General features: G+C 45.3%; 1 protein-coding gene across 5 annotated transcripts in view; it reads right to left on the reverse strand.

The window, feature by feature from the left end:
• The window catches only part of LOC119912414 (Fc receptor-like A), a 190,262-nt gene that overhangs the window by 41,151 nt on the left and 135,974 nt on the right, over positions 1-13,137 (reverse strand). For all 5 annotated transcript variants that reach the window (XM_038731602.1, XM_038731605.1, XM_038731601.1 and 2 more), the window contains 4 exons: positions 12,222-12,296; positions 12,045-12,101; positions 9,098-9,163; positions 8,941-8,985 (listed from right to left, as the gene is read on the reverse strand). In XM_038731602.1, the coding sequence (XP_038587530.1) occupies positions 8,941-8,985; positions 9,098-9,163; positions 12,045-12,101; positions 12,222-12,296 (243 nt within the window). The remainder of the gene's footprint in view (positions 1-8,940; positions 8,986-9,097; positions 9,164-12,044; positions 12,102-12,221; positions 12,297-13,137) is intronic.

The raw sequence follows: 13,137 nt of genomic DNA on the forward strand, positions 1-13,137 counted from the left end.
TTAAGCGGCCTATGATTGGTGTCAGTGGAGGTCATATAGATAATATCAGCATAATATACATCAGCAATAGATACACACAAGGAGATTGAGATGGCGCCAGTGTTTAACTCGCTGTTTCTCTCTGTCAATATTGTGTTTGTTTGGGCTCTTTTTTTCACTTGTTCAAAACGTTGATTCAATATTGATATACGATCGCCAAAAACTACTGGATCTTTGATTCTCTGCCAAAGACCTAGTAAGGTTTGCTTGAACAAAAAACATCTCATCTCTCCACAGCCAGGTGGCTGAGACAGAAGACCGTGTTGCTTGATATATCTAACATTACTGCACTGTACTGAATCCTGCTACTCTCCTCCCAACTCCAGGTGAAGGACAGCCGCATGATTGTTGAATGATTGCTGTGTGTAAGTGTGATGCTCACACTAACAAACTTGATCTCACAGGAGCAGCAAAGGCTGCAGCAAATCACACACTAACCACCCAATGTACTGTTTTACCTGACCCACCATTGGCTTCTACTGCTGATTTGCAGGAATTACAGGCGAGAGCGAGTCCAGAGGAGAGAGCTGTTTGGAAGAAAGCAGGCTGCACATTTTCTGACAAAGTGTGGTATGTGCCTGATGGGAAGCCCTGCCTGCCTAAGTATCTGTTTCCTTATTATGCTATGTTGACACACGGTAAAGACCATGTATCAAAAGGGAATATGACACAGGAAATAAACAGATACTGGTTCACAAAGGGGTTCTACAACCTCTAGACCTCTCCAGAAATTTTGTCAAAGTTGCATCATTTGTGCAACTAACAATGTGGGGCGGCTGATTCAAATCCCACAGGTGGCACACCCACCCCCAGACAAACCATTTGAGCACCTGCAAATGGACTTCATTGAACTGACACCGTCACAGGGGAAGAAATATTGTCTTGTGATGGTTGATATAGGACGCAGCAAGCCGGATCATTCCTCACTGGGTGATCCCAGCTAAGATCTCCAGTGATAACGGCACACCTTTCATTAGCGCAGCACTCGAGTGTAGGTGAGGATATGGGGTTTGATCTTAGGCAACATTGTGCTTAGCATCCAGCTTGCCGATCGTTTTAATGCACATGAGAAGCCGGATGAGGGGCAGAGGGGGTGTCAGTCCTTTTGAAGTCCTATTTGGCAGACCATTGAACACGGGGATTGGGCCAGCTAGAAGATAACTCCCTGATACCAGCCAATGTGAGGATGAAATGTTGAGATATTGTGCTAATTTGTCCTCTGTGCTTTCTGAAATGCTGTCGACACCTGGTTAATACCTGTTGTCGGCCTGGATGAGGTGTTCCAGGTATGTGACCCCTGCTCTCCTCGCCCTCCGCTCGCGTGGCGTAAATCTGCTGAACCTGCGGCCTCTGTGTCAGGTTCCTCAGACAATCAGATCTGCAGACCCGCCGGTTCCTGTCAGGATTGGCCTGGTAAATACTAGATCGCTAGAAAACTAAATTCTTCTTCACATCCCGGGAATTGGATTTTTTTTGTATGACTGAGACATGGCTGAGTTTTGATGAGTCCAGTGCCTTTTCTGAACTGTAATCGCATGACTGTTGCTGTTTAAACTGCCCGTGGACGTTGGGTAGAGGAGGAGTAGCAACTATTAATAAGAATGTCTAAAAATGTAAATTAAGTTAACTGGTTAACTTAGGTTCAGGAACAGGGCCACGCCTAAAACCACACCTCTAATCAGCTGACAAGTATATCTACACCCCGAGCTAATCAACCAGCCTCCTCCGGCCTCCTCTGCCTCTCCATTGCAATCATGGACCCAGAACTCGAAATCTACTCACCCGAGTCAGACAATGGCCTGTACGATGATTTGTTCCAAACTGGCTACGTCCCAGTTACACCACAGCAGTCGGACATCAGCCAAGCAGCCACAGCACACATCTCCAGCTTCCCCTTGCGGGGATCAGGTCGTCTTTCCCCATGTGTCTGCTCCCTCTGTATTTGCCATGTCTCAAACAATCTCTTCCTTCTTTTCATCCCTGTGCCTGCAGGCTGCACTCTCCTCCCGTGCACACACATCCTTTCATCCCATCATCCGTTCCTCTACCCTTCCGTCAGACGCTTACAGCAATACGGCTTCTGCTCCTCCCTCTTTCCAAACAGTCCAAGCAGCAATTCAGGAGCCCAGCACAGCAACTCAAAGGGCCTCACCAGACATCAAAAGCGGTGATCCTGAGCTTCCTACATCTTTTCAACTGGTCTGTTCTTAACCCCTTCCCCGCTTGGAGGAAGGAGTTGGAAGATTATCTCTCCATTGTGTTAGACATGGCTTTATGGTTCGTGGGGTAGGGTTCTATAGTTACCACACGCATTTTGCTAATCAGGCAGCCGACCGAATCCAGCAATTCAACCAGGGCACATACTGGGGAGCTCTCGACTCCGAACTTTACTGCCGCATCTTCGCAGCCCGCACTTCCCTCTCCTGCGAGCTATGCGGAGCCCCCTCCCACCCCGCCTCAGCGTGCACTGTCAGCTCCCCACCACCATGTTCACACCTTTCTTCCTCGCGCAACGGTTCAGCGTTTTATCCTCCTGTCATCAGCCCCACCCCCACCTCCCATCATCCCCAGGCCGGTAGACATACGTCCCTCCGTTAACGTCTCCATACCACAGGGAATCGACAAACGGGGGAGGCCGATCCTTTATCAGGGAGGCAATGTCTGCAACAATTATAACCTGTTCCATGTCCAACTGCCGACTCCTGCATGTCTGCTCCTTTTGCGGAGGAGCTCACGCCAGGAGCACCTGCCCTCATAATCCGACCACACCTGCAGAATGACTAGCACAGCACCTCGGCACTCCAGTCAAGATAAACAGTCTCACCACCGCTTTACTAAATCACCCAGATAGATTAATTTTCACATAAACGGCTTCACACACTGTTTCCATACAGGTATAGAAGTCCTGCCAGATTGTACCCACGCCTGCCACAACCTCCAGTCTGCTCTCACAGAACCCTTCATAGACTCTTTACTAGTGAAAGAGGGTTTCATGATAGGCCGATTTAACAAGCCTCCTTTTTCAGTGTTCCGAAACAGATATCCCCAGCGCATTCAAAGTCTTGCCCATTCACCCAGATTTTGGCGTTCGCTTGAAAGGAGCCTATTACATTTCCGTGCGCCTAGCCTTTGGCTGCAGAAGCAATCCCAAGATCTTTGACTCTGTCCGAAGCCCTGTGCTGGATCTTGACCAATAACTTCCTTACATACTCCACCTCCTCGACGATTTCCTCGTCGTCACTCCACTATCCTCACCTCCTCGCACAGGGCTTAATACTATCATCCTAGCACCTCCATCGAGTACTTAGGGATCACCCTGGACTCAACATCCTTCCAGGCATCGCTGCCCGCAGAGAAAATATAGCGCATCCCTCTATTCCTCTCAAACTTTCTTCTAGCAGTCAGATACACCAAACGCCAGCCACTAGCCCTCCTTGGCCATCTCAATTATGCCATTCGCATAATTCCACAAGCAAAAACCTTCTTGTCCAATCTCTTAATGAAAGCCGCAGCCGCCCCCTCTCTTCATGATAGAGTCGTTCTGGACAAGGCATGCAAAATGGAAATTGTCAGTGGCAACATTTCCTGGCTTCTTGGAATGGCATTTCCTTCTTCTTCACCCAGCCTGAGGACATTCAGCTGTACACTGACGCAGCTTCTTCCGTAGGTTTCGGTGGCTACTACTGGGGGGAGATGGTTCGCCTCCACTTGGCCCTCAGAATTTAGATATTTTTGCACCAAGTCCGGCTCTCCTTCATCGGTGCTCCACAAACTATATCCCATTTTCATTGCAGCCATTCTTTGGGGGCACAAATTGTCAAGGAAGTCCACCAAAAACGAAACAGCACCAAAGAGCATCACTGATTCATTGTCTCGCTTCTCTTTCCAGAAATTCAGACACGGCTCCAGAATCTGACATTTATCCCACACCCGTGCCACCGTTTTCAGCCACAACGTTCAATTATTCCTCAGCCGAGAAACCTCTCTTACACCTCACAAGAAGCCATCATCAACAGCCTCGCCCCTAGCACTCCCTCAGCCTACTTGACTGGCTGGAATCGCTTTAAGGTATTTCACGCCACATATCTGCTGCCATCACCCACGCACATTCCATCCAAAACATCCACTCCTCTATAATCCAGACCTACTTAGCAGGCATCAATTTCTTCTTCAGAATAGTCACCGCCTTCCCATGTCCGTCTCTCTCTCACTCCCACGTCACCATGTTAATCAAAGGCTTGAGGAAACAAGAACCCACTCTTGCCACTAGATGCTTACCTCTCACTTCAGACCTCCTCAGTCGCTGCATCCATTCTCTCTGGATACATTTCTGGATGCAATCGACTCGACTCTAGAATCCATGTTTTTTCTGGCTGTCTTCGGCTTCCTGAGGTGTTCAGAATTCGCCCCTACGTCATCCGCCTATAATCCTTCCCGTCATCCCAGTCTGTCAGACATCACCATTCACACCTCCAGCTCTCTCATTTTCCCACTCCGAAGAAGTAAAACAGATCAGCTAGGAGTTTCCTTCCCCATCTACATCTTCCGCCTCAGCTCCTATCTCAGCCCCTACGAGCCACTATCCGAATACATGCGCTCCAGGTACGCCGCCAAGGCATCACCACGACACCCACTTTTCCTCACCGAAACAGGAAAAATGGGCAATCAATTCTGGTTCCAGAAACACCTGAACAGAATCCTCTGCATTTCAGGCATATCACCCAAACATTATTCAAGCCATTCATTACGCATTGGCGCCGTTTCCACAGCGGCCAGATAAGGCATCTCCGACCAAACCATTGAGGTCCTCAGCCGTTTGTCATCCCAGGCCTACCGTTCATACAGTCACAACAATTTTTTTATTATAATGAAGTCAATATGCAATTTGAAGTTGAGTTCAGGGCCAATCCAACTAAGTACCTAGTACTAAGAGTAACTTGCTCAGCACTGATTAGGAATGACGTGTTCTGAAACTAGATTTACAGCAACAAATAAGGCCACCCCACCTCCTCTATTGGAACTATCAGCACTATGCAGAACATAATTATCGATTTCCACTTCCTTGTCTGTAATTTTACCATGTAACCATGTTTCAGAAATCTCCTGATATCAAGGTGAATAATCTTTAACCCTTAACCCTAAACCTAATTCAGTGTTTAAAATATTTAAACTAGAGATTGAAATATGTAAATAAGCCAAGTTGGTGAGTGAAAGGAACTCTACATCTGTAGGAAATTCAGGCTTATGAGATCTCTTTCCATATATAAATGTGTTAACCCCATTACAAATAGGGGGATTAATAAGAATTAAAATGAAAATAGGGAAAAAAGTACAAAATAAATGGATGTAAGGCTTCACAGCGCTTATAGGATCACTAACAACTACGGATGCAGCTAACGATGATTTTAGTATTCGAAGCTTCGATAGATTATTTAAATCATTCATTAATGCGTGGGTACACGTGGTCACATTTTCAGCTGAGGACTGCAGCTTACTTTGGCTTCAACTCAACAATCATTCATGATTTCAGTTAGATGCTAAAGTTGCTGTTACTGTTACCATGTCTGCGGTCCGCTGGCAGAACACCAGCTGCTTTCTGATCAGGTGTCGTCGTGCAGTTGCCGAGGCGACATAAGTTTGGTTTTACGGTGGAAGGACGGTAACATTACAGAGTTGTTGTTTACTTTAGCTTGAAATAATCCCATACTTTGTTCCATGGTATATCTAATGCTTTGGAAACTTTTTAGTACCTGTCTCCTGACTTATGTCTTTCAACAATGAGATCTCTCTGATGCTTTGAAAGCTCTCTGCGGACCATGGCTTTTGCTCAGAGATGCAACTAAGAAACTATCAGGAAAATCCTACTAGAACAGCTGAGCTTTATTTGCGATTAATCAGAGTCACTTTAAATGATGGCAGGTGTGTAATGACTTCTAGATAACCTGAGTTTGAATGTGATTGGTTAATTATGAACACAGCCACATCCCCAGTTATAAGACGTCCCTCCAAAATTGATGAAAAGACGAAAAGAAAAGTGGTCAGGGAGGCTTCCAAGAGGCCTACAGCAACATTAAAGGAACTGCAGGAATTTCTGGCAAGTACTGGCTGTGTGGTACATGTGACAACTATCTCCCGTATTCTTCATATGAACGGGCTATGGGGTAGGGTGGCAAGACGGAAGCATTTTCTCACAAAGAAAAACATCCAAGCACGGCTGAAGTTTGCAAAAACAAAGTGTCCCAAAAGCATGTGGGAAAATGTGTTATGGTCTGATGAAACCAAGGTAGAACTTTTTGGCCATAATTCCAAAAGGTATGTTTGGCGCAAAAACAACACTGCACATCACCCAAGGAACAGCATACCCACAGTGAAGCATGGTGGTGGCAGCATCATGCTTTGGGGCTGTTTTTCCTCAGCTGGAACCGGGGCCTTAGTAAGGGTGGAAGGAATTATGAACAGTTCCAAATACCAGGCAGTTTTGGCACAAAACCTTCAGGCGTCGGTTAGAAAGCTGAAGATGAAGAGGAAGCTCACCTTTCAGCACGACAACGACCCAAAGCACACATCCAAATCCACAAAAGCACGGCTTCACCAGAAGAAGATTAATGTTCTGGAACGGCCCAGCCAGAGCCCAGACCTGAATCCAACTGAACATCTGTGGGGTGATCTGAAGAGGGCTGTGCACAGGCGATGTCCATTCTGACAGATTTGGAGTGCTTTTGCAAAGAAGAGTGGGCAAATATTGCCACGTCAAGATGTGCCATGCTAATAGACTCTTACCAAAAAAGACTGATCTCCTGTAGATCAACATCAACATCATAACATCAATAATAATTAAATAATTTTAATTCAGTTAGAAACTCCTGGACTTTAATAGCTCCTGTGTTTCAGCAGTTTTCTGCTCATGTTCAAAGTTCTGCACATTCAGAATCTAACTGGGTTCTCTGACATTTCCAGAATAAAGAATATTTTGAGAGGTCAAACAGGATAAATTATCATAGACTTTGCGATCAATCCGCACCGTGTGGAAGGGATCCATACCGTGGATTCTGCAACCCGCTGCACCACTACTGTCCATGGTAGTGTGGGGATTTAGTTCTTGCATATTTTGTTGTGCAGGATCACAGCCCGTGTGTCTGCATGAGGAAAGGTCAAGATAGAGTAAAAATGGACTATCTATTGCATCAGACTAGGCAACTTGATGAGTTTATTTTGTTAAGTAGCCCATTAAAATATTCCTGCAAATGCAGTGAAGAGGTTCAAGTTGTAAATTCGCTGAAATGTGAACAAAAAAAAAAAAGCACTTCAATGCTCATTTCTAATGACTTTTGGAACAGATATTACTTATAAGTGTGGCTGAAAGAGGGTATTTGCAGTGACAGAAGATGGAGAACAGACATTGGAGGGGAGATTATGAAGACTCGGATTCACAGTCAGAGAGGCCGAGTGTATATAACTAGATGAAAACCAACTACATAAACCGTGGAACAGCTGCTGGTTAATGTAGCCAAGGCACAAATGTATTCAGTTCTCCTAATGTTCCACCTGTCTGTGATATTCCCTGTGTCTCACTCGGCCCTGACTCTCCCTGTTCTGTGGTCACTTCATCTCACATCTAGGAAAGCAACAAATGTTTGTGACACAGAACTGTCTTCAATCCAAACTCTGATAACATGCCATTAACCGAACAAAGTCATTTTACTACATGGGTTTTAAAATAAACTATACATTATGTCTAGTATCTATCCATACAACTTACAAGCTCGTCCTCCTCAGTTTGTTCTGCTCCTGCGACCTCTGTTCTTTTAAAATACTGTCGGTTGTTCATCTCTGTGTAAACATTTTGACCACTGTTACTTTTAAATTGTTTATGGACACATATGTACACATACAAGACTTTTTAAGGTCAAGGATGGTCAGAGACAGAGACAAAAAAGTGGCCCAGGAGTTTGTTCCTGGTCAGCCTGGTGAGAATTACTGGTGCAGCTGCCCAGTGGCGGGTAGAGTACTCAAAATCTTTACTCAAGAAAAAATACAATTACTCCCATAAAAAGGAAAAGAAAAAAGGACAAATGTACTCAAGTAAAAGTATAATATTATTAATAATATATTCCGTCTGCTGTTCTTAAGGTTATTTCTAGGGAATGCAGTTTGCTTTGCTTGTTCATTATCTGTAATTTAGTTATTTCTGTTTAATAATTATTTTCCTCACTTATCTTACTTAATATCACTTTTGCTGCCCAGCCACTGTTGTTGCCTGTATCTTATTATGGACATGTAGCCAACCAAACCACTTCCTTTGCAGTAGCACAGACTGCCAAAACAGAGAGTCTGGTAAGCTCAGCATTCTAATGTTGTTACACCAACTATGCTATCTATACCTTAGCTAACAGTTTAGTATTATTTTCTGTGTATGTAGCACATGAAACTTCAAGAGCTAAAACGCGTTCATCCTGAAGGTTGGTGTTGGTCTCTAATCAAGAGATTTTCTGAGCGAGGTCCGTCACTGTACTTTGAATGTGATCCAGCTTTACTTCCAGTGTTGAGATGGAAGCTTTAAAGTCAGCCGTAAGTGCTTTACGGTGTTCATCGATGGTTGCCATGTTAAGACCGTTATTGTCTTCTTCAGAGGCGGCAGACAGCATTTTGTTCCTTCCTGCCTTGTCTGGATGACTTTGCTGCCATGATTGTTCAGAATAATGTTGACAGTGAGTTAGACAGAAGATGGCGGGGTTCAGAGTAAACCATTACAAAGTGACGGGAGCGAGACTCGGTGTGCGTGGTGCACCCCACTGCCGCTACAAATATCTTTAGACTTGGGGTGAGTGGTGCAATTATTTTAATGAAAAGTCAAAGGTACCAATATTTTCTGCCAAGTCTGTGTAGATGTGTTAGAGTTACCTGCTCTCACTGAAGAGTACACAACATCTGGATCAGACAGCTGACCTGAAACACAATACGAGGTAATGTTACCGGGTGTGTGTGTGTGTGTGTGTGTGTGTGTGTGTGTGTGTGTGTGTGCGCGTGCGTGCGTGTGCGCGCGTGTAGTCATGGTTACCAGTCCTTGTTCCAGCTGTCCTCTGAGACCTGATGACAACGTGACCATATGTGACCTCAGAAGGACCTGAGACAGAGAAAAACAACAGAGTTCATTTTCCACAAACCTGGATGAAACAAACAATAAAGACAAAACAAACAAATAAATTAAGACTCTTCCTTTACAGGTCAGAGCCGTTTCAGCACAGAAGTTTCAGCTCTTCAACAGGGAGCTACAGCTCTGCAGTGAAGGGATGTGTTTATATTAGGACCCTGGATCACATTCACTACCCGCTGTTTACACAGAAATCTGGTTAAGCCGCCCACACGTAGGATAATCGGGCCTATCGTGGGTCCGAATCGCCCTCCAAAACAATCGCGTGGCCGTTCCCAACTGTCAATAAACCTCATTCTGATTCTGATCAGTATCTGAAACAACTGCAGCCACATGCACATCAAATAAAATACTTCTTTTGTTATTTCTTTAGTGACTCGCTACTCAAGTTACCTTTCAGTAAATACATTTGTACTTTAACTCGAATTGTAAGGACTTTGGTTTTGTGCTTGTGTGTTTCCTGTGTTTAGTCTGTCATGGATGTGGTTTTTGTGTTTCTCTGTAGGCTTGTTTATCCTTTTGTTCATGTTTAGTTCTCTTAGTAACTGTCTTGTCTTGTATCTTACTTTTAGTCCTGTATTTAGTTTTTTTGTCTTAGTTCATGTCTTTGTCTTTAGTGCTTGGTTCTGACTTTTAGTTCTTTTGTTCAGTTTCCTTCATCCTGGTCCGCTGTCATTTGTTCTGGTCCGTGTCCTGTTTCTACTTTCTAGTCTTGGTATGTCGTGGTGTTTGTCTTGCATCAACTTACAGTTTGTCTGTGTGCTGGTCTCTTCACTCCTTCTGTCTGTGTTTAGCTTTGCTTCCTGTTTTATTCTGAAGTTGTGTGTGTTTAGCTTTGCTTCCTGTTTTATTCTGAAGTTGTGTGTGTTTAGCTTTGCTTCCTGTTTTATTCTGAAGTTGTGTGTGTTTAGCTTTGCTTCCTGTTCTGTTCTCCTTGATGTGATCCACCTGTTTGCAGCCCGCTTGTTTGCCTCAGTATTTATTGCCTGTGTTTCTGTCTCGGCTCGTCGGATTATTGTGGTTTGTTGCATGTAGCTTGTGAATCCTCTCTGTCTCGTGTTCCTGTCTGCCTGGAGTGTGTTGTTTTTTGATAATAAATCATTGGATCTGCTCAGCTATGATGTTCTGCGTTTGGGTCCTCAACCAGCTCCCACACACTGCAAAACATAACACACCTTCACTTCTACTTGTTACTTTTTAAGTAAAAGTTTTGTGAAACTTTTGTGAGTACATTTGTTGGCTATTCTGCACACAATGTGTGTATTTGTGAATAGCTGCAGAGAGTGTATGTGTGTGTGTGTGAGTGTGAGTACCTGCAGTGTGTGTGTGTGTGTGTGTGTGTGTGTGTACCTGCTGTGTGTGTGTGTGTGTGTGTGAGTACCTGCTGTGTGTGTGTGTGTGTGTGAGTACCTGCAGTGTGTGTGTGTGTGTGTGTGTGAGTACCTGCAGTGTGTGTGTGTGTGTGTGTGTGAGTACCTGCTGTGTGTGTGTGTGAGTACCTGCAGTGTGTGTGTGTGTGTGTGAGTATCCCTGCTGTGTGTGTGTGTGTGTGTGAGTATCCCTGCTGTGTGTGTGTGTGTGTGTGTACCTGCTGTGTGTGTGTGTGTGTGTGTACCTGCTGTGTGTGTGTGTGTGTGTGTGTACCTGCTGTGTGTGTGTGTGTGTGTGTGTGTGTGTGTGTGTGTGTGTGTGTGTGTGAGTACCTGCTGTGTGTGTGTGTGTGTGTACCTGCTGTGTGTGTGTGTGTACCTGCTGTGTGTGTGTGTGTGTGTACCTGCAGTGTGTGTGTGTGAGTATCCCTGCTGTGTGTGTGTGTGTGTGTGTACCTGCTGTGTGTGTGTGTGTGTGTGAGTACCTGCTGTGTGTGTGTGTGTGAGTACCTGCAGTGTGTGTGTGTGTGAGTACCTGCAGTGTGTGTGTGTGTGTGTGAGTATCCCTGCTGTGTGTGTGTGTGTGTGTACCTGCTGTGTGTGTGTGTGTGTGTACCTGCTGTGTGTGTGTGTGTGTGTGTGTGTGTGTGTGTGTGTGAGTACCTGCTGTGTGTGTGTGTGTGTGTACCTGCTGTGTGTGTGTGTGTACCTGCTGTGTGTGTGTGTACCTGCTGTGTGTGTGTACCTGCTGTGTGTGCGTGTGTGTGTGTGTATGTGTGTACCTGCAGTGTGTGTGTGTGTGTGTGTGAGTACCTGCAGTTTGTGTGTGTGTGTGTGAGTGTACCTGCAGTGTGTGTGTGTGTGAGTATCCCTGCTGTGTGTGTGTGTGTACCTGCAGTGTGTGTGTGTGTGTGAGTATCCCTGCTGTGTGTGTGTGTGTGAGTATCCCTGCTGTGTGTGTGTGTGTACCTGCAGTGTGTGTGTGTGTACCTGCGGTGTGTGTGTGTGTGTCCCTGCTGTGTGTGTGTGTGTGTCCCTGCTGTGTGTGTGTGTGTGTACCTGCAGTGTGTGTGTGTGTGTACCTGCGGTGTGTGTGTGTGTACCTGCTGTGTGTGTGTGAGTATCCCTGCTGTGTGTGTGTGTGTGTGTGTGTGTGTGTGTGTACCTGCTGTGTGTGTGTGTGTGTGTGTGTGTGTGTACCTGCTGTGTGTGTGTGTGTGTGTGTGTGTGTATCTGCAGTGTGTGTTTGTGTGTACCTGCAGTGTGTGTGTGTGTGTACCTGCGGTGTGTGTGTGTGTACCTGCTGTGTGTGTGTGTGTACCTGCAGTGTGTGTGTGTGTGTGAGTACCTGCAGTGTGTGTGTGTGTGAGTACATGCAGTTTGTGTGTGTGTGTGAGTATCCCTGCTGTGTGTGTGTGTGTGTGTGTGTGTGTGTGTGTGTGTGTGTGTACCTGCTGTGTGTGTGTGTGTGTGTGTGTGTGTACCTGCAGTGTGTGTCCTCACACCAGAGTAGAGAGTATCTGGATCTGCAGAACGTTTCTCTGGAAGATAATAACACACAGATACAGTATAGTGACTCTGACTGAAACAAACACCACAGCTGCTAAACACACACACACACACACACACAGACACGCACACACACACACACACACACCTACCTCTCCTATTGGTTTTCTGTCTCACGGTGACATCAGCATAGGTCACTTCTGCAGGAGCAGATGAAGTTTTTCTTCCTGAGGAGAGAAAGTCTGTTTGTGGTGAAGAGTCTGATACAGAAATATGTCAGAGAGCTTTACAGAGACGCAGCCAGGTGAGCAACAGAAACACCTGCCAGTCTGACACCATTAGCAGTCTGACACCATTAGCAGTCTGACCCTTTCACAACCTGTACAAACACTTTCACCTTCTATCAGGGTGTGTTAAAACATGTTGAGTCTCTACAGAACAAATGTCTGTCAGATGATCACTGGATTGATTCTGATATATTTACAGAATCCTCTTACTGTGCAACAGCTTTCGGTTGCTATCGCTTTTATAGCCACGCCTGATGGTGAATTCAATAAACAGAACGGTGAAACTGATCTTGGCTTTAACTCAGCAGCTTTCAGCTGGTTTGTAACATTTATAATTTTGTCGGTAAAAAGAAGGGAGAAAGTAAATTTTGGGTGGATGAAACTGTCCTGCTGGAGCCTCCCTCACCCTCATCTCACTCTCACCAGGCTGCCTGAAGTTCAACAAGAGGACACAGTTTGTGTATCAAAGTGATAAGCTGACTCAGCTGAAGGGCCGTCTGATTGGGGGATTTCCTGCGAACCAAAGGCCACCGAAATTTATATTGAAGATTGTTATCAACCCTGTAATGATGAGCACAGTAGCACAATAGTGGCATGAGAATTGTTGGAGACCAAACAATCTCTGAGGAATGCTTCCAGCACGTTGTTGAATGTATCTGTACATGTGATAGAGATTTTAGTTTAGAATCCCCCGTTTTGGTCTCTCTATGAATATGAACGTTACAAGAAGAAGAAGTAGTACTAATATACTGCAGGGGTCTGCAAATAAGCATCAGAGCAA

Source organism: Micropterus salmoides, unplaced genomic scaffold (genome assembly GCF_014851395.1).
Source record: "Micropterus salmoides isolate LMB-PRFRI ecotype aquatic unplaced genomic scaffold, ASM1485139v1 Ms_hic_scaffold_2, whole genome shotgun sequence".
Taxonomy (NCBI): Eukaryota; Metazoa; Chordata; class Actinopteri; order Centrarchiformes; family Centrarchidae; genus Micropterus; species Micropterus salmoides.